Here is a 20,261-nt window from a genome sequence, read left to right on the forward strand (position 1 = left end):
AGTGGAAGTTGCAATGATTACAATGGTGCTAGAGTATGGTCATATTTTTCCTATTGTGCATGAACATACAGTAGTTTTACTTATTATATAATGAAAAAGTATTCCCATTTGCATTTACCTATAAGTAGTGATATATTTAGCAGGAATTCTCCGGTTAGTTGACTTTCTACTTTACTAAACCTGGATTGTTTTAAAGCAGGGGTGTCAAACTCGCATCCTGCGGGCCAGATGCGTCAAGCGCTGGTCACCCCCACCCCCATTTTAGCGAAAGGGAAAAAAGTTGCGATATGTTATCTGACGTGTCGTCGCGAGTTTGACACCCCTGTGATTAATGCAAGGAAAATATTACCAAAATATGAATTATTTGCCAGTTTGAATGATTGTCTTCTTGCAGATGAAGATGTTAGAACAGGTGCTCCAAAAGAATAGCTCTCACTAACAAAGAATTGTAGCTAGTTCTCACTTACTTTCCCAAATTGGGAGTGGCAACAGTTGTTATATGAAATGTCACATGACCGCGCCAACTTACATTAGTTCTAGCTGCAGTTGTTAAGTGAATCACTGTGGGTCATTAAGTATGACATCACATGCCCATGGCTTGCCACTTCCTTTCCTGTTGACTTTGCTGGCTGTGAAGGTTGCAGATGGGCAGGGCAATGAAACTATCGTAAATATTCACTGGTTGCTGGGGGTACTCAAATCGTGATCATGTGTCGGCAGGGACACCATGATGGCCCCAATTTAAAGGACTAGTTTTAAGTCTCCTTTTTCAGTGCCATCATAATTTTAAACATGATTGATAACTGATGATTACGTTTTATTGATAAAGAAAAGATCAACAATGAAGTTTGAGACACCTTATGGTTTGGAGCTGGAACCATGCTCTGACCAAGCTTTTGTGATCACAGGGCCCAACTGACATAAAAAAGGTTTGCAATTTCTGCAAGTAATATGAAGATTCTGAATTGACCAGTTCTGTTATAACTATTAAGACTACGATCTTTCTGATAAACAGAATACTATTTTCTGTGGATAAAACGTATAGAAACAGCATAAACCTCACCATGAGCATCAATATTGGAGATAATAAAAGAAATATCCTTAAACCAGTACCTGAGTTAGTGCTTGAGTCCCCAGTGCTTATGATCCTTGGGGATTTTAAACCTCCTGAGTGGGAACTGTCTCAGGATTATATGGCAGCCATAACAGCCATGGTTTTGACCTTGGTAATAATATCTAGTCCAATCCATAAAGATAGTTACAAGTGTGATCTAGTTTTCATTTTGGGACAATTGATTTATTATTTCCATATGGTGTCATTTTTTTTAATCCTTTGCCATGGACAGTCCTTTGTCCCTTTTTGGTCATCCTGAATCTTCCTCCATAACCAACCATTGCAAGAAAGAAAGATGAATTAATTTGGTCTCTCCTGGCACTTTATGGATTCTATTAGTTTCCGACTGGTGCTTGGAGAGTTTTTGAATGACCAGTTCAACCAGTTTTGCCACTTACCAAACTCTGAAAAAGAAAATTGGCAAGAACATTGGATGAAATCATTCCTGAGTATCCCTTCCAGTGTACAGAACTAAATATGCCCTATGATTCATAGAGGAGCTCTGGAAGGTAAAGTGACAGAAGACACATCAGAAGTGTGAACATGACTAGGCAGAGGTGTGAGTCTAGATTTGGGATCACATATTGGCAATAAGATAGTGAAATACAATTACTTGCATCTGCAGAGTGCCATCCAGCATCCTTATTTAAACTAACCCAGACCTTTTGTGGAAATACAGGTTGAAAAGATATTCCCCAAGACCACCATGACTAAAAGAGAAATTAGTCAGATTTGTTCTGATTTGTATTCACAATGTATATAATAGTGCCTTGCAATATTATCTGGGATTCTTATGAGTCTCTGGGATTTAAGGAACTGGATAGCATCCACTATAATGTGAACCTAGCCACTTCCAAGTTGGACTCCAAGCTCTCCTGGCTTTTATGGTTACAGGCTAATCTAAATTAGTGATAGAGATTTATTTACAGTAATATTATTACATTATTGTGATTTATTATTTATTATTGGCTGTCAAATAACAATTGTTAAAATGCACCCAGTAAAACCAATGTATGCAGTTACATATTGGAAAGAGCAAGTGGGTATAGCTTATCTCCCAGTATTCTAGCCTTGTGCTTTTTTCCCTGCCCTTTTGTGTTCTTCTTGCTATGATTTGGGGAATTTTTGTTCAGCTACAGTCTAAAGTAATACTGTGACTGCAGCCAGGCTTTCAATTGGTAATAGATATTGGTTAACAGCACTGAAATACTTACAGCTACCATATGGAGACGTCTTTTTCTGATCTCCCTTTTCTTGTAATCCCTAGGATACACAGCTTACCAAACTTGAAAATGAAACGGCTCAAACCTCACTGGATATAACAAATACAAATAATAGGCTGAACATGTTTCAGAAGAATCTTTCAGAACTGGATAAGGAATTGGATGAGTTAAACAGCGAGATCAGTCATAGTGAGACTGAGATTGCTAAACGTAACCTCCTGATTGGACGCAAACAGGGTACTATCAACTTGTACAATAAGAAATTGGAAATGATGATTTCTCAACTTGGGGTATGTTCCATGTTTTTTTCTTGGGTTGCTCAGGGCAATATATATGGCTTGCTCTCTCATTTTTTATACCAATTCTGTTGAGCTTAAGGATAGCACTAGCCTATAAACATCGAGTATATTCATTAATTAGTAAGGATATTTAAAGATATTCCCCATTCAGTTCTACACTATAACTATCACACATTAACCTTTCTTACTGTTGGCATTTAGTCTATCCAACTGCTAAGCAAATCAAGATGGAAATATTAAAGCAACTAATACCCGAGCTGTCGCTGTTATTCAGTATACAGCAGGAATAATTAAATGAATCCAGGTGGAACTTGATAACTTGGATTGGAAAATGGGAAAACCAATGACATTGTACCTTTCTCTCCATCTGAAAAGTGATACTGATTGCCTGTATTTGCCAAGAGCTAAAGGAGAGAGATGTACAGATGAAAAAAAAAATTGTGGAGGAAGCAAAGCATGGTTTGAAGTGATTACATGAAGAAAAGTGAAGAATCCTTATTGAAAGAAGTCCATCAAGGAAAGCATTTGAAAACAGCAAGGGTGAAGGCTGATTAAAAATAGAAATAATCAAACCAATTTGTTAATTGGAAGAATATGCCAATACATAATCAATACTTGAAGAATGTAGAAGGAAAGTCCAATAAAAACTCCACATAGAATTGGTTAAGATCAGGAGCATTAAAGAAACTCAAAGCTTTATTTTAGTAGCTCAAAAACAAGTTTTGCCAACTAATTGCATGAAAGTGAAAATTCAGCCTGTAACAAACAACAGCAAATGCCATCTTTGTAGTAAAAAGGATGCAACAATTGACCATCTGATCTGTGACTGCCACCGATTACACAAGACCCACTGGGACCATCAAGTTGAGAAGGTTTTCAAAAATAACTGGCCTAAGATCTTATGGGACTTTAAGATCCAAACAAGCTTCTTGCCCGATATAATAGTTATCAAAAAGAAAATAGTCTGATACATCAATATTCCTGTATTGGGTGGTATTAAAATTGAGAAAAAACAATTGGAAAATTATGAAACACGAGACTTGCAGATCAAAGCTGAATGCCTGTGAAAAGCGAAATCCACTGTTACATTGTTAGCTGTGAAGTCATGTCTGACCCATCGCGACCCCATGGACAATATTCCTCCAGGCCTTTACCATCCTCCGGAGTCCATTTAAGCTCACTGTTATACCAATTGTAATTGAAACCCTTGGCTCAATCATCAGATTAATTTTCCTAAAACTAAACAGAGCTAAGAATTGAACCAATAGTTGCCAGCAAAAGACCAAAGTTGGAAATGGGATGGATTCAGCTTAAGGCTGTGGAGAGCAACATCAGTGAATTCCTATGGAGAGACAGGTGGACAACCACTTAGAATACTCCTGATTGTGTCATTCTAAGCTACTTCCCTCTTTTTCCCATTGATGTGATTCGGAACACAGCTATGATTAAGGGACTGGAATGAATTTTGGATGTCAAACAACTCTGCATGGTTTCCCTTCTATAGTTTGTTTTTCATTCTTCTAGGGTCCTTGGTAAATGTACAATATATCCAGTGCACATGGGGTACCTTTTTACTTTTAGGAAGAATTCCCTAATAAAGACAAAGTATTTTATAATAAATTTAAAAAATATGTTCATGGGTGGACTTTAGATATTAATGGAAAAGAATGTATAGTAGTGGCCAAAATTGTGGAAACCTTTTGGGAAAAGTGTACAGTATTTTTGAGGTTTGATGGCTAATAACACCACTTTTTTTGAAATAGCACCACGGAATTATATATCAATGGAAAATAATTTAATCAATAATATAATGCAATAACTTTTAAGAAGGATTTGCTATTTGAATATCAATTATAAATAAGAAAAGTGAAACACGTAGAAAAAATGAGATATACAAAAATTATCACTATGTCAGTTAATACTTAGTTTAGTAACCTTTAGCATGAATTAGGCCTTACAGCGTCTTCCCATGAAGTAACCCAAGTCTTTTATTTCTGCAGCTGTTATAATGTGAAACCAAGATTGAATGATTGCTTCTATTAATTGGGTTTTATTGCTGGGTCGCTTCTGACTAACAAGTTTCTTTAGTTGGATTCATAGATTTTCAATTGGGTTAAGGTCTGGGCTATTCCCAGGCCATTCCAGCAGTGGTCTATGATTATCTTGAAACCACTTTTTGCACACAACAGCAACATGACATAGAGCTGAATCCTGTTGAAATATAAATGCTTCATTGTCTTGGAAAAGACCATGTGTGGAAGGCTTCAGGTTGAGCTCAAGTATTTCATTAATGTATTTTTGGCCATTTATATTCCCATTAATCACACAAATTCTGCCCACACCTTTTGATGTCATACAACCCCAGATCATAACACTGACTGGGTATTTCACAGTACATGTAATGCAATCAGGATGCAAACCTTTTCCAATTCTTCTCCTTTTTCTGGTTATTTGGCTATAAATTTTCATAGAATAGATTACATTATCTTTCCATTGATATATAATTTTATGGTATTACTCCAAAAGGAAAGTAGTATTATTAGCAATCAAACCTCAAAAACATACTTTTCCCAAAAGGTTTCCAGAATTTTGGCCACTACTGTATATAGCTCAGGATTGAACTGTGGAGTCCTTGGTGTTCTGAGCTTGGTTGTTTACTTGCAGACATTTTGTCAACCTGACTAGTGAAGATGTTTTTCAAACTGTATTGAATTGCAAGTAACTAAATCTAAATCATTATATATTCCTGATTCAAGGGACAAGAATTGGGGCCTTTGGAAATTGAAATAAAAAAACTCACCAAACAAATAGATGAAATGGAATGGGAGGTAGTGAAGCTCCAAAGACACTGGATGAAGCAACAGAGGGAATTAGTGAAGCTTACTCAAGAACGAGAAGAGCAACTGGTTTCCTTAGATATGCTAAAGAAAGAAATCACAATCAAGGAGCAAAAGAAAGTACGCATTGAGAGTAAGTGCAGCGGTCTTGAAATCTTATTGGATGATTAGAACATTGCTTCAATGATTTTGCAGTCCCTTTGAAATTGCTTATGCTAAACAAAAAGCATAATTGGTTGCTGAACAAGAATTTTATTATGGAAAGCAAACTGCCATATCTTAGTGATAAAATCTATCAAAGATCTTTGCATGCATTTGAAGTAATTTCAGGAGACTGTAACATGTAAACTGAATACTTCTTTATAAAAGTCATATAAAATGAATGAAATATTGGGTATAATATACACATACATTTCATTAAGCAATCTTTTTTGTTAAACTCTCAGACAAATGTTGCCGCATCAGATTGTATATATATATATATATAAAATCACCCACTATTTGCTGAATCACTGAAGCCACATTTCACAGCAAAGTAATGCATCTGAGCTTTCTAAACTTAGTTTTCTGTTTACCAAATCTGAATTTATATTCTGAAAGAAATTGAAATTCTTGACTACAAACTTTTATACAACTTTGCTTAATAACATCTGGAAAAGTGTTTTGCTGTTCACAGCTATTTTGTACAAGGGATATAAAAATTCTTCACTCATGTAGAGAGGAGGTATCTTTCCCATGCAGTTACTTAGGTATGGTCAAATTAATTTATTTCAAGGCCAATTCGTTTTTACATATATTTAATCCAACAGTTGTCTGATTCTTAATTTGGGATTTTAAAAAGCACATTTATTTTTATACAGTATGCAGACTTTGCGTGTGCAGACTTAATCCCCCCCCCAATTTATCCTGATAGAATGGATTTTTCCATATATATTACACATTGTATTCCAACTCTCATGTTATTTGCACCATTTTACATCTTAAAGAATTGTTACCTTTTTATCCTATCCTTTCAGATGACATCCAGCAGGAGAAAAATGAACTGAAGGACATTGAGCGGCACATGAAGAATATGTCTAATGATCTGGTGAAGCTGCATTTATTGATCAATAAGAATAGTGAGAATTCTAATGAGTTACAGCAAGGAAACACCATCATGGAAAATGAATTTGTGCGCTCCCTCAAGGTATTCCTTGGCCTAGATGAATTTCTCAAAAAGTCAGGATTTGATTCTGTTATTCAATACTACTAAAACTACAAAAAAGAGAAGGATTTGATAACTAGCCTGCAATCCCTTTGTGAACAGAGAAGTAATGACAATATTTCACAGGAAAAGACTGCATTATATAAACATTTGGTCTAGACCACAGGTGTCAAACTCGCTGCATCACGGGATGTTTCACGATGTTTTTCCCATTAGCGGAGCTGAGGTGGGCATGGCCTGCATGTGATGCTTCGGGTCCTCAGGCCGCCAGTTTGACACCCCTGGTATAGATCATTCAGTTTCCAGAGAAGGAGGCAGGAAGGAGACCCTGGGAAAAAATATGAATAGTCCTTGACCTACAACCATGATTGAGCCCAACATTTCTGTTGCTAAGTGAGATAGTAGTTAAGTGAGTCTTCCCCCCTTTACACCCTTTTTTCCACAGTTGTTAAGTGAATCACCACAGTTTTTAAGTTGGTAGCACAGTTGTTAAGTGAATCTGCCTTCTCCATTCTACTTTTCTTGTCAGAAGGTCACGAAAGGTGATCCCATGGTCCTGGGACACTGCAACTGTCATAAACATGAGTCAGTTGCCAAGCATCTGAATTTTGATCACGTGACCATGGGGATGCTGCAACGGTTGTAAGTGTGAAAAATTGTCATATGTCACTTTTCCCCCGTGCTGTTATAACTTTGAATGGTTGCTAAATGAACGGTTGTAAGTCAAAGACTAACTGTAGGTAACTTATTTCTCAATAAGCTTGACTGGATTTCTAATGATATCAAATCATCAGTTCTTCAGAAATAATTATAAGGGGAAGCATATTAAAGCAAAACAGCCAAACTTTACGAAACTACTATCTGGTTTGTTTTGACAGGCTAGATAAGACATGTCAGGAATAGACTTCCAAGAACACAAGCTTTGATATGTGAATGTATGTAAAGAAGGCAATGAAGCCACTATGAAAAAATAACAATAGGACAATTCTCTACTGGAGAATCATTTAAAAAGGGATTAAAAATAAGATTGCCAACATATAATCACCACATATAAATCTACAACATGGCATCATATATTAAATTCTGTGCACAGTTTGTCGCTGCACCTAGATATTGTAAAATTGAAAAAGGTAAAATAAAAGCAACAGAATGGTTATGGGACTCAACTGATTCACTTTAAAGGAAACAGCTAAAAAAGTACTAGAAGATAAACTGTAAATGATGGAAATATGAAGAGTAAGGGGAAATTGTTCTCTCTGTCTTCTTGTGTTACCATTGTTGCCATGCAACAAAATTATATGCAAGATTTAAGACCAATAAAAAAACGCTTCTTTACACTATTAGGTATAGTAATGGCTACCAATGTAAATGTTTGTTAAAAGAGAATTGGGTAGATTTAGAGACAGAGCTGCCCATAAGTTGAATTGGCTGTATCTTGCACCCTACACCAAAAACAGCACAATTTCAACCATATTAACAAAGAGAAATACTTGAAAGAAAGTTATTGCAATCCCACCTTGCTTGTAAGCATCTTGGAAGCATTTAATTGACTCTTGTGCAACACAGAGACTTGAATTAGGTGGGCCTATGGCAGACGTAGCCGAGCTTTTCTTATATTCTGTTGCTAGCTCAGTCTGATAATTATTATCCTTGTTCTGGATCATTTGTTTATTAGAAGTAAATAAAAGATACAATGCACATATTCCTGGCTCTAGATATCAGAGAGAGAATCAATTGAGATGCAAGAGAAACTGGACCGTCTCCATGAGGAAAAAGAGAGGCTCATCAACAGTCTAGTTGAGGCAGAGTGAGTTCTGATTTATCATATCGGGTCTGAATGCTTAAATAGCACAAGTGGAAAATATTCATGACATTTTTTTGAGAGTCCATTTTCTAGGCTGGGTCCTGAATATGTCAGAGCATAGACACATGGCATGTGAATCAGATTTCCTTCTTGTGTTGCAGTTTGAGAGATAAGCAGTCTCTGCACCTAGAATAATTGAAGATAATTCATAAATTATCACTACACAGGTGTCTAGTGGAGAAAATAAATGGAGGAAATAAAATGGAGCGGCATCCTTTTTCCTCTCTGTGTTTAGGACATGATCAGAGTCCAATCCGGTTCCTCTCTTTGTCTAATCCTAGACAAAGCCCCGTGAGATACTATCGAAAGAGTGTAAGCCTTGCTCACCCACTCACAGTACAGCCTATGTGCAGCTCTAATTGGGAATTGCAACACAATAACAAGGGAAGAAAGCCCAACTTTTATCCTTGATCCGCTTGATAATCATAGCATCCCACCTCCTTAATAATGGACTTCCCCAGCTTTGCTGCCCTCCTGAAAGAGCCACTTTGCCTAACAATAGAAATAACTCCAGGGGCATGGTCAAGGACCTGCTTTGCTTCTCCAGAAGTTGCCAGCCAATCAGATGCCTGGGATTTCCTGCCCCGTAATACAGCCCTCAACCTCTGTAAAGACCTTTGCTTTCCCATTGTTCAGGGTCCCTCTTTTTTGTAAAGCAGCCATCCAAGGTCCTTGCAATAAATATGGCTCCTTCTCCTCATTGTTGTGCTCTCTGCTTTTGAATTTTCCACAAGCTGAAATTCCTCTGTAGATTACATTTTAATGCCATTATTTTTATTGTCTTCTTGGGTTTTGTGTGGAATGTACAGGTGAATCATGACATAATGTTGGCAAAATACAATTCTTTCTAACAACTAGATTCCTGGCATTCTTTGTACATAAAAGCTAATAGTAGACATGATTGTGTTCTTTTGTTTTGATAGAATATGATTTGCATGAGTGTCTTGAGGTGCAATTTGATAATGATACTAATTATGACAAATAGCACAACTCCTGTTTCCATATGTACTATTGCCTGCTAGGGTTCTGCTAGCTTTTTTCTTGCTTTACTCTCCTCTGGCATTTCAGATGTCAGATGATGCAGTGGGAGAAGAAGATACAAATAGCCAAAGAGATGCGTGCTGCAGTGGACTCAGAAGCTGAGCAGAATGAGATCAGAGCCATGAAGTCAGAGATTCACAGAATGCAGGTGAGACAGGAAGTGCTGGGTAAGCAAATCTGCTGATTACCCAGATTAGCAAAAGCACCACTGATTTCAGTCAAACTAGTCTAAAGTTTTGTATTGTAAATACATTTAAAACAAATAATATATGATCTGTAGTTACCCAATCTGCTGTCCCCCCCCCCCTTTTTGGTTACATATATATTGAAGAAAAGCTAGAATAGAATAAACAAGTAGGCCTGGGGAATATTTTTGTCAGATTTAATTCCAAGATTTGTAATAAGCATAAAGATTTAACAGATTAACAGTTGGAAGGGACCGTGTAGGTCATCTAGTCCAACCCCCACCCAAGCAGGAGACCCTACACCATTTCTGACAGATAGCAGTCCAATCTCTTCTTGAAAGCCTCCAGTGATGAAGCTCCCACAACGTCTGAAGGCAAGCTGTTCCATTGGTTGATTGTTCTCACTGTCAGAAAATTTCTCTCAAATACTGGGTATTTGAGCTATATACCATATTTTTCAGAGTGTAAGACGCACCTTGCCCCCCCCAAAAGAGGGTGAAAATCTGGGTGCATCTTATACACTGAATACAGCATTTTTGGCCTCCTGAAATCCCGCCCACGTGCATTCCGTTTTTTGCAAAAATTGATGCAACAGAGGGTTTGGGAGGCCTGCAAAGTGCTCCTGGGGGCTGGGGAGGGTAAAAACGTGTGAAAAACAGGCTGTTTTGGCTTGTTTTTGCCCTCCCCAGCCCCCAGGAGCATTCTACAAGCCTCCCAAAGCCTATGCCTGCCCTGTTTTTTGCAAACAGGCCTGCAGAGACCTGCAGAGTGAAAAAACTTTTTTTTTAAAAAATCACCTCTTCAAAATCTTGGTGCGTCTTATACTCCGAAAAATACGGTAATAGTTATATGATAGGTATTTTGGATATGATAAAAAGATTGTGTCCCTCTTGACTCAACTTCATGTAGACTTATTAACAGCAGTGCGGAAATGTTTGCCATTATCTTTTTCCTGAATGATTTTTCAGTGTTCAATCTAGTCTCATTTTTGATGATCTCCTGTCCTCATCAGTCCAGCTTAGTTTATAAGCCTAGGTAAAATAACTAGTTTCTGCCACGCACGAAGACATTTTTAATACAGTGTTACATGGTAGAAATCTCTAAATTCTAGTAACCCTGGCACACTGTGCAGTCCAAATCCTGATAAGATGTGGGGAATCCAGACTGCATTAAAGGACAACTACCCAGATTCTGCTTGCAAATCTTTAGTGGATGAGAGTCTATTACTTTGTGAATATTTATTTTTGCTGAATTTCAGGCTGTTCTCTGCTTACCTTTATAAGATTGGTTAGATGCTGCCACCTGATGTGGAGCTAAACTAGGATATCAAATGTAAATTAAAATTTAGATATATTACCTAAATGACTATAATCCTGACTTTGATTTAATATTTCAGGAAAAAATATCATATTGGATCCAGACAATAGCTAATATGATAGGAAAGGCAGTAAGAACTGTTTTTTTTTAAAATAATCTTTATTGGTTATACATTTTTTTAAGGATAAAACATACAAATACAAATACAGTTTTAAACATACAAGCCCCCCCCCCCCCCCGGGGCGCGGTGACAGTCATTCACAGCCCAACTTTTTTTCCTTCCTCATTGTTTAGTCTCTAAGCAACATCTTCTCATTACAAAGTTCAGGGATCTATTACAATACCCACGTTCACTTTTAGTTCCCATTGTTAACAATTACTATTTAACTTTCCCCGTTTTAAGTCCCTGCTGTTCTCCTTGTCGCCCACATATACCATAGGTTCCAGCTAAGATAATGTTCTGTTTCTCCTTTGTCCCTCAGCCAATCCGTCATTCTGTCCATTTCTGCACATTCATAGATCTTTTTAATTATGGCATCTTCCGACAGTATGGTAGTAAATTTCCAAAATTGTGCATAGGTTATTCTTGCAGCCACAATTATATGTAGGCTCAAATGTCATATAGATTTACTCATGTTTTCTGGTTTTATGCTTAGTAAAAAATTCTCAGGTTTCCATTCCATGCTTGCCCCAATAACCTCTTTTAGCCATTTTTGAATCCTTCTCCAGTATTTCGTGGCCTCAGTACAAGACAACCAAATATGGTAGAATGTGCCATCCCTTCTTCCACATTTCCAACACAGTGGAGATAACCCAGGAAACATTTTGGCTAACCTCGTTGGGGGGAGGTGCCATCTATAAGCCATCTTGTATATGTTTTCTTTAAATGCTGTAGATATTGTAAGTTTAATAGTCTTACTCCATAGATCCCACCATTTGCCCATTTCAATCTCATAGCCAAAGTTTCTCTCCCATGTTATTAGAAGGCTTTTATCCATCTCTTCTTTAGCATCTTGACAGGTCAAAAACTGATAAATCTTCGATAACATTTTCTTATCTCCACCAAATAAAATCTTATCTAGCCCCTGAGGGTTTGGGTAGATCCCAAACCGTACCTTATCGCTTTTAAACCTATTTCTAATCTGTAAATATTCCCACCATTCCAGATTCCTGCCCTGCTGCTCTAATTCCATCTTTGTTTTCATGTTGCCATCTTCTGTCATGATGTCTTTATATGTTATGTTTCTTGTCCAATTAAATACACTGGGATGCGTTAAAGCCTCCAACGGTGCCAACCAGCACGGAACCCTAAGATAGTATTTTTTTCCTCATCTTTTCCCACACCCCCATCAAAATCTTCCGCATATAATGTCCCATGAAGTACCTATGGGGGGTATCTCTTTCTTGCCAGAGGGAGGTGTGCCATCCCTGAGGGAGGTCATGTCCCTCTATAGCCAATAGGCGCCTTCTACTCAACGTCACCCAATCCTTCACCCATGTCATAATTGCTGCATTATAATATGCTTCCCAGTTAGGTACTCCGAAGCCTCCCAGTTCTTTACGTTTTTGCAACATTTGGGCTTTGATTTGTGCTTTCTTGCCTTGCCATATAAATCGAGCCACTATTGTCTCCAAGCATTTTTAAAAAAAATTGTCCAATTTAGTTGGTGCAGTTTGAAACAAAAACAAAAATTTCGGTAGTACATGTGTCTTAACTGTCACAATCCTGCCCATCAAAGATAGTTGTTTACCACTCCAATTAGTCATGTCCTTAGATACCTGTTGTAGTAATTTCATATAGTTATCTACTTTGATAGAGGAACATCTCTCCATGAGCCAAATTCCCAAGTATTGTATTTTATGGGCCATGTTAATCCCTAGGCTTTGTACTTCCCTTTTCTGGTTCAAAGTCATATTCTTAATTAACAGTTTTGTCTTCTCTTTATTTATATGTAGCCCCGCTATCATACCGTACTCCTCTATTTTACGTAGAAGTTGTATCCCAGAAGCCATAGGATCCTCCAGAATAAAAACAAGGTCGTCGGCAAAAGCCTGGACCTTGAATTCCTGAGCTTTAGCTCGTAACCCTTTAATTTGTATATCACTCCTCACTATTCTAAGAAGGGGTTCTAATGTAAGGATAAACAGTAGGGGGGATAATGGGCATCCTTGTCTTGTGCCTTTACCAATCTCAATATCGCCTGCCTCTTCTCCGTTTACCAATAATGTCGCAGTTTGTCGTACATAAATTGCCCGAACTGCGTTTAAGAAGTTTTCTCCAAACTTCATATTTTCTAATTGTGACAACATAAACTTCCAATTTACCCGATCAAAGCCTTTTGTGCGTCGAGAAACATAAAGGCCACTTGTTTATCCGGCCGGGCTTCATAATATTCTAAGGCATCCAAAATAATTCTAACATTATCTTTCAAATGCCTTGACAGCAGGAAGCCGTTCTGATCAGGGTGTATAAATTTACTAAGGAAGAATTTAAGTCTATCCGCCAGTATAGCTGCAAAGATTTTATAATCCACATACAAAAGTGAAATGGGCCTATAGTTTTTAATTTGGGTACGGTCAGCTCCAGCTTTAGGCAAAAGGGTTATATAGGCCTCAGCCCACGATTTTGGTGCGATAGAATCCGTCAAGACAGCATTAAATATTACTATCATCTCTTGTCCTAAGATTTCCAAAAAAGTTTTATAGATTTCAACTGGCAAACCATCCATGCCAGGAGTTTTGTTGTTTTCCATTTTTTTTACTGCCTTTTCTAATTCTATTGTTATCTTTTGGTTTAGTACCCCTTTCGCTTCATTTGAGATCTTGGGTAGATTTGCATTATTTAAAAATTCCTTAATTTGGTCCTCAAAAGTTTCTTCTCTACTATATAGTTGCTGAAAAAAACCTTGAATAATTTCCTGTTTCTCCCCCTTGGTTTCTACTACTTCCGCTTTACTATTCTGCAGTTGAGCTATACGTCTGTTCTCTCTTTCTTTCCGAAGTCTATAGGAGAGCCAACGGCCCGGTTTGTTAGCATGCTCAAAAAAGTTTTGCTTAATCCCCCTAAGTTTCCGAGCAACATCCTCCTAGTCTAGAAGAGATATCGCGTGCTTAATTCTAGCCATTTCTTCTTTTTTCTTATCATCTAGTGGGTCCTGTTGCAAGGCTTTTTCCACCACCTCCAATTTGGCTACCCATTTTGCCCTCTCTTCTATTTTTTTCCTCTGTGTGCCTATTGTATATTTAATAGCTAGGCCTCTCATATAAGTCTTGGCCATATCCCAAAGTATTTGTGGGGTTACTCCCTTCCTATTTTCTTCAAAAAAAAAAAAAAGCTCATTTCCCTTTTAAACATTTGTTGAAATTCTTGTTCTTTCACTATCTCTGTATTCATCATCCACCTTCTCTTCCTCCCCTGCCTTACTCCTTTCCACACCAATAAGAGTGGATTATGATCGGCCCAGGTATTAACCTCGATTGCTGCTTCCTTAATCAGATCCCCAATTTCTGGTGTCAACCAAGCCATGTCAATCCTAGAACAGCATTGATGTCTATGTGAAAAAAAAGTAAATTGTTGTTTCTGTGGGTGGAGTTCACGCCATACATCCTTTAATTCATATTCCTCCCTCATGTCTTCAAAAGTTTTGGGGAGAGCTTTCCTCCTTGCTCTTTATTTCCCCCACTTTTGGATGTTTCCTGGGTTATAGTCCATTGTCCTATCTGCCACAGCGTTATAATCACCTACCACACATATGTGGTCATAGCCTAACTCTGCAATTTTTTGATGCAACTTTCTAAAAAAGGTGCTTTGATTGTCATTCAGTGCATATATGACCACCAGCAAAATTTTATATCGACCAAATTTCAATTCAACCATTAAAAGTCTCCCCTCCCCATCGGTATACACCAATTTAGAATCGATATGATCTTTAACATACAGCACAATGCCCCTTTTCTTTTCATCTGCTAAACGTGTATGCATTATACCCAGCCGGGGGTAATACAACACATTTTGCTGGTGATTCACTATATGTACTTCTTGCAGGAATGTCAGATCACAATTCTTTTTCCGTAAAGCATTCAATATTTTATTTCTCTTTCTTAGTGAATTCAAACCATTTATGTTTAAAGAAATTAAGTGGAGTTCATCTGCCATGTTTATTTGTGTAAGGCTTTGGATTTTGTTGTCTGCCTCATCTGCAGTCTCGCATCTCTGTTTTGATTCTCATTTCCCCCTTTCTCGTCTCCCGGGACACTATTCTTTCGCTCCTCTCCTCGGCTCTTGTTATCCAATTCTCCATCGTTACTCTGAGTTCCCCTCTTCAACTGACTTTCCATAAAGTCTTGTGCATCTTGCAATGATTCAATCCGAAACCTCTGGCCTTGCCAGAGGAAGGACAACCCTTCTGGGAAAAGCCACCTATACATCACCTGAAGTTTCCTCAGTTGTGTTGTTAGGTCCTGATATTTCTGCCTCCTTTCCCTCACTCTTCTTGGTATCTGTTTTAGTACTGTCACCATCTCCCCTGCGTATATGATGTTCTGGTCACGTGCCTTCTGGTAAATTTCTTCTCTCAGAGATCGTTTACTAAACCTCACGTGCACTTCACGTGGCAGTTTCTGTCTCCTAGTATAGGAAGTATAGACCCTATACACGTCATCAATATCGCTCTGTATCAACAGCTTATCTTTCTGGGCAATCCCTGCAATCATCTCAACCATAATTTCCTTCAGTTCCTCCCCTCTTTCCTCTGGAATATTTTGAGAACTGTAAGAACTGTTAAGAAACTCAGCAGATCAGCTACTGGTATCTATCAGAAATGTGGATTAACATTTATTAGCCCCAATTTACACGATGTTTTATAGATATCAGCAAGGTGCTTCAAGTATTCTATGAGGTATGTTGAGTTCACTAGCAGCCCCAAAGATTAGTAGATTCTGCTGGTCAGTGTGGTGGTACTTTAGTTTTATATTTTCTGAACCATGTTATGCAAAGCTTTGCGCTATAGATGATACTATATCCATGTCTACAAGGACGTAGAAATATAACATCTGACTCAGGTGATGTCCAAGTATATTCAGTTGGCTTGCTTCCTTTCTGCCATATAGGTAAAGTACCAACAGCTGATGAAGCAGCAGGAGAAGTTAATGAGAAATATGGAATCAGCAGTTTCCCGCCGAGAAACAATTGTGGTTCGTGCTGAGGGTCAGAGCAAAATGAATAAGCAAGTGCTGACAAAGGGTGACTTCTACTACAAGAAGTTGGAGCTTAAAAAAAAGATCAAAGAGATTCAGAAGGTCAGCAAGTAAAAATTGATATTACAGATCATTAGGAAATGAGAGAGAGAGAGGGACTGAACAACTGATTATTTGTAGAATATAACTCTGCTGCTCTCTCTTGTAAATTAATGCTCTACTTTCAGCTTTCTAATATGGAAATTAACAGAGCTCCTTAATTCATGAACAATATCATGGCCCACTGTATCTCTAGAGGGACTGATTATGCCATCCTGGACATAACATTTTTGCTCCTGCTTAAATACAAGATTCAGTAAAACTATAAATGTCTGCTTATACTTTTAAAGTCAAAACAGTAACAAGGAATCTTTTAAAGTCAAAAGAATATTTGGTGAGCAGGAAAAGTCCATTTTCTCATGATCACAGCAGTGGCTTGAATAACTTGGATACATAGATTCATCCTAGTCAGATGAGATGAAAGAGGAGGGGGAGCCCTTCTCTAGTGTCATCTATGAAAGGAATCTTTAAACTTGATCAGTCAACTGGATTTATCAGTGTAGATAGAAAGCAAAGGGCACCAGCAGCTGCAGGAGGCGAAAAGGATTTGCAAGATGGCAGACACAGCATTGCAACCCAAGCGAAGCAGTGCCCATTCTACATGTGTGACACATATAGAGAAAAGGCTCTTCTGGCCTTAAGAATTGCACCCATCATCTTGCAATTTTTGACCAACGTACCCTGAAGACTTTGCTAGCAGGAACACTATATTTAAAAAAGTTAAATTATGAGTGATAAATCTGGAGTGAGTAGTTTTCCCCCACTCAAATGATTTTTTTAACAAGAAGAGGAGAAACTAGTTTTTGTCTTTGTTCTGCATTTCTTTCTCTCATGGGAGAGACAATGTATCTCTTCACAACTCCAGGCCAGGGGAACAGAAAATTTCCAGCAATTGAGATTGGGGATTCAGGAAAAATATAGCCGTCTGGAAATTAAGGAGCTAAATGCAGATTAGAATGTTATTTGACGGAAAATGATTTAATTGTGCCATAGTTTTACTTTCTGCTACCTTTATTATTCCTTGCTGTATTTTGTTCTGCCAAGTGCTGGTGGAGCCTGTTTTTGAAATATCTACAGAGGCAGGGCATTGCTTAAAATGGTGTGTGTGTGTGTGTGTGAACCCCCGCTCCAAGACACAAACAAGGAAGCAAGAATTACTCAGATTTCTGTAGGGTGTTTTTAATGTCATGATGTTGAAAACTAAGATATTTTCCAGCCATTTCACAGAGGATATATTTCTACCCAGGAACTGTTGAACCATTATTTAGAATTATACCATGAGCTTTACTGAGGGAGCATAGATTCACAACTGCTAACCAGTTATGTATTAAGTGGAAAATAAATGTTTCTGTTGAGCATGTAGATGCTTTTTCTTACATTATGAACATCATGGAGGTTGGGGGAGGGGGGACATAACTTGTTAAGGGTAGTATAATGTATGAAGTTGCTCTGAGCATTTACAGTATGCAGTTCGCTCACAGGACCGCCAGGCAAATGATTAGTCTTGAGAAAGAGGGTTGATTTTTTCCCCTTTTTTATATTCCCATAGAATGCTGAGGAATGCAACAAAACCATAATTCAGCTTGAACAATCGCAGCAGAACCTCAATTTAGCTATTATAGAGAAGGAGAGAATACTTTCTGGGATGAATTATGAAGCAGAAGAATTTGATGAAAAAATTGATCAATTACAAGCAAAGAAACGGCAGGTAACAAAAGTGGTCATTTGTGCAGTGCATGTTCCAACCCTCTTTAGGACTAATCTACAGGGCGGTAACCTTGTATACTCAACTTGGGGTAGTTGCACCATGCTGAGGAAAAAATATATCTATTCTTACACGGACTCCCAATAACAGATTTGGGCAGTGGTTGAAGCATCCCACCCAGTTTTTAACTTTTTTATTTCTTTACCGTTTAGCAAAATATAATATATTGTGTTAATTTGTATTATTGAAACAATTTGCAAAATAGGTTGATTAGTCAACCGCAAGTTCTTTGAGCTTACCTAGGTCAGCTGTGTCTGAACAGACAAGGATCAAAGCCAACGACTGTAGAGTGATCTACTTGTCCATACAAATCTGCAGGAATATTAGTGTTTAAGTTTATTTTGGGGTTTCATTGACAGTTCCCACAATGCATTTTTTTCCTGTGACCCTGTCTATTTAAAAAAAAGGTTTAATCTTGTATGTAGCCCAGGTTATCTAGAGTTTTGCTCATCTGTTGATTCAGTCTCAAGATGCAGAAGGGATTCATTCCTTCCTGCCTTGTCTGCAGCCTTTTGTCTCTAATAACCAATTCAATGTTGCTTTTCTAAGAATCTTTCAGATATTGTGTCCAATCAGACACGCGTAAAGCACATGCAGGCTGTGAAGGAACGGAAGTACAGCCTACTATGTCGTTCTGAGATAATGGTCCGTGTTGAACATCATAAGGTGGAGGAGAGATTGCATACTCTTAACACCGTTCTCCATGAGATTGATCAGCAATATCCTTATTATCACAAGGCATTGCGCAGAATTACCCAAGTAATAACTCAGAAACTGGAAGAACTGAGTGCCCAGAAGGAAGTTCAATAAAATAGAGCTGGACATTTTCAAAATATAGATGTGAGAATATTAACATTTTCAAAATATAGATGTGGGACAAGTTTGTCAGTGGATGGCATACAAGAAAGAGAAAGATGGCGGAAGGAAAGGGTACCTGTGTTTTATATTCAAATTTTGTTTTTCCCACTGCAATGTGGTTTTTTTGGTCCTAAATAAAAATACAAGTTGGATTCCTTATTTTCTTAGTTCTGTTTAATTTAGGGATTCAGCAAACTTTCAATTCTTAATTGTTGGAAGGAATGTTGAAATTTTCTACAAGACAAAGAATCCTTCAGAAGAACATTCAGATTCCATGAGAGAAAATTAAGGCAAAATGTAATGGCAGAGTTTTCCATTTGATTCTTCTCCCAAGGTCTTCCTCCTTTCCTGAACCCCTGCTTCCTAGACAATGCTAAGACAGCTCCTCTGTTCAGTTGACAAGATAAAAGCTCATTTAAGGAAAGTTCACATTCTCAACACCACATGAAGAAAAAAAATCCAATCAGCAATCAACAGGGCTTAAGATTTCTTTTTTCTGGGCAAGGATGTTCATCCCTCATGACATTGGAGGACTGGTGGGAGGGGCAGGGGAAGAGATTAAATCTCAATATGGAATGAAAATTCTCCCATTTTTGTTTAAATAGCAGGGAACAGCTAGGAAGAAGGTAGCTGTAAATTAGATGTGCATGATGATGTGCCCGTTTGCAGATGAACTTTGGGAGATTTTATTGAAGATAATTCCGCCCTCAGGTCAAAACTAAATATATACTGCTGCTTTAAGACTGATACTTAGATTCACATGTAATTTAAACCATGGGTTGTTGGCATAATGGCATCTTTATACATAATCTTAAATTGCAATGAGTAGATACATACATATGCAAAAGGGGAAAAAGCAGATCATAGCTTAATTCTCTGTATAAAACCAGAGACGGAGCCCTGGGTGCATCTTATACACTGAATAGAGGAGGTTCTGACCAGTTCTGGAGAAATCTAGCAGAAATTTTGAAGAATGCAGAGAACCAGTAAATACCACCTCTGACTGGCTCCACCCCCATCTATTCTCTGCCTCCTGAGTCCCAACTGATCGGAAGGAAATGGTGATTTTGCAGTAACCTTCCCCCGGAGTGGGGAGGGAATGGAGATTTTACAGAATCCTTTCCCTGCCACACCCACCAAGCCATACTCACAGAACCGGTAGCAAAAATTTTTGAATCCCACTGCGTGGAAGCGATGGGCGAGCACTTTCATAGGCAGCAGCTAAGCATGTGTGTATGTGCTCTATTTGCACATGTAAT

At 38.0% G+C, this 20,261-nt stretch overlaps 1 protein-coding gene across 1 annotated transcript in view; it reads left to right on the forward strand.

Moving 5' to 3' along the window:
- CCDC40 (coiled-coil domain 40 molecular ruler complex subunit) overlaps window positions 1-19,161 on the forward strand; it is a 41,204-nt gene extending 22,043 nt beyond the window's left edge. Inside the window, exons 13-20 of the mRNA XM_087710125.1 lie at window positions 2,382-2,627; window positions 5,393-5,606; window positions 6,490-6,659; window positions 8,393-8,484; window positions 9,610-9,730; window positions 16,194-16,382; window positions 17,929-18,087; window positions 18,694-19,161. Coding sequence (XP_087566251.1) covers window positions 2,382-2,627; window positions 5,393-5,606; window positions 6,490-6,659; window positions 8,393-8,484; window positions 9,610-9,730; window positions 16,194-16,382; window positions 17,929-18,087; window positions 18,694-18,954 — 1,452 coding nt within the window. The 3' untranslated portion in view covers window positions 18,955-19,161. The remainder of the gene's footprint in view (window positions 1-2,381; window positions 2,628-5,392; window positions 5,607-6,489; window positions 6,660-8,392; window positions 8,485-9,609; window positions 9,731-16,193; window positions 16,383-17,928; window positions 18,088-18,693) is intronic.
- Window positions 19,162-20,261: the final 1,100 nt, after the last annotated feature.

Source organism: Thamnophis sirtalis, unplaced genomic scaffold, assembly GCF_051295495.1.
Source record: "Thamnophis sirtalis isolate CommonGarterSnake01/CBP01778 unplaced genomic scaffold, rThaSir2_p1.2 scaffold_3, whole genome shotgun sequence".
Taxonomy (NCBI): Eukaryota; Metazoa; Chordata; class Lepidosauria; order Squamata; family Natricidae; genus Thamnophis; species Thamnophis sirtalis.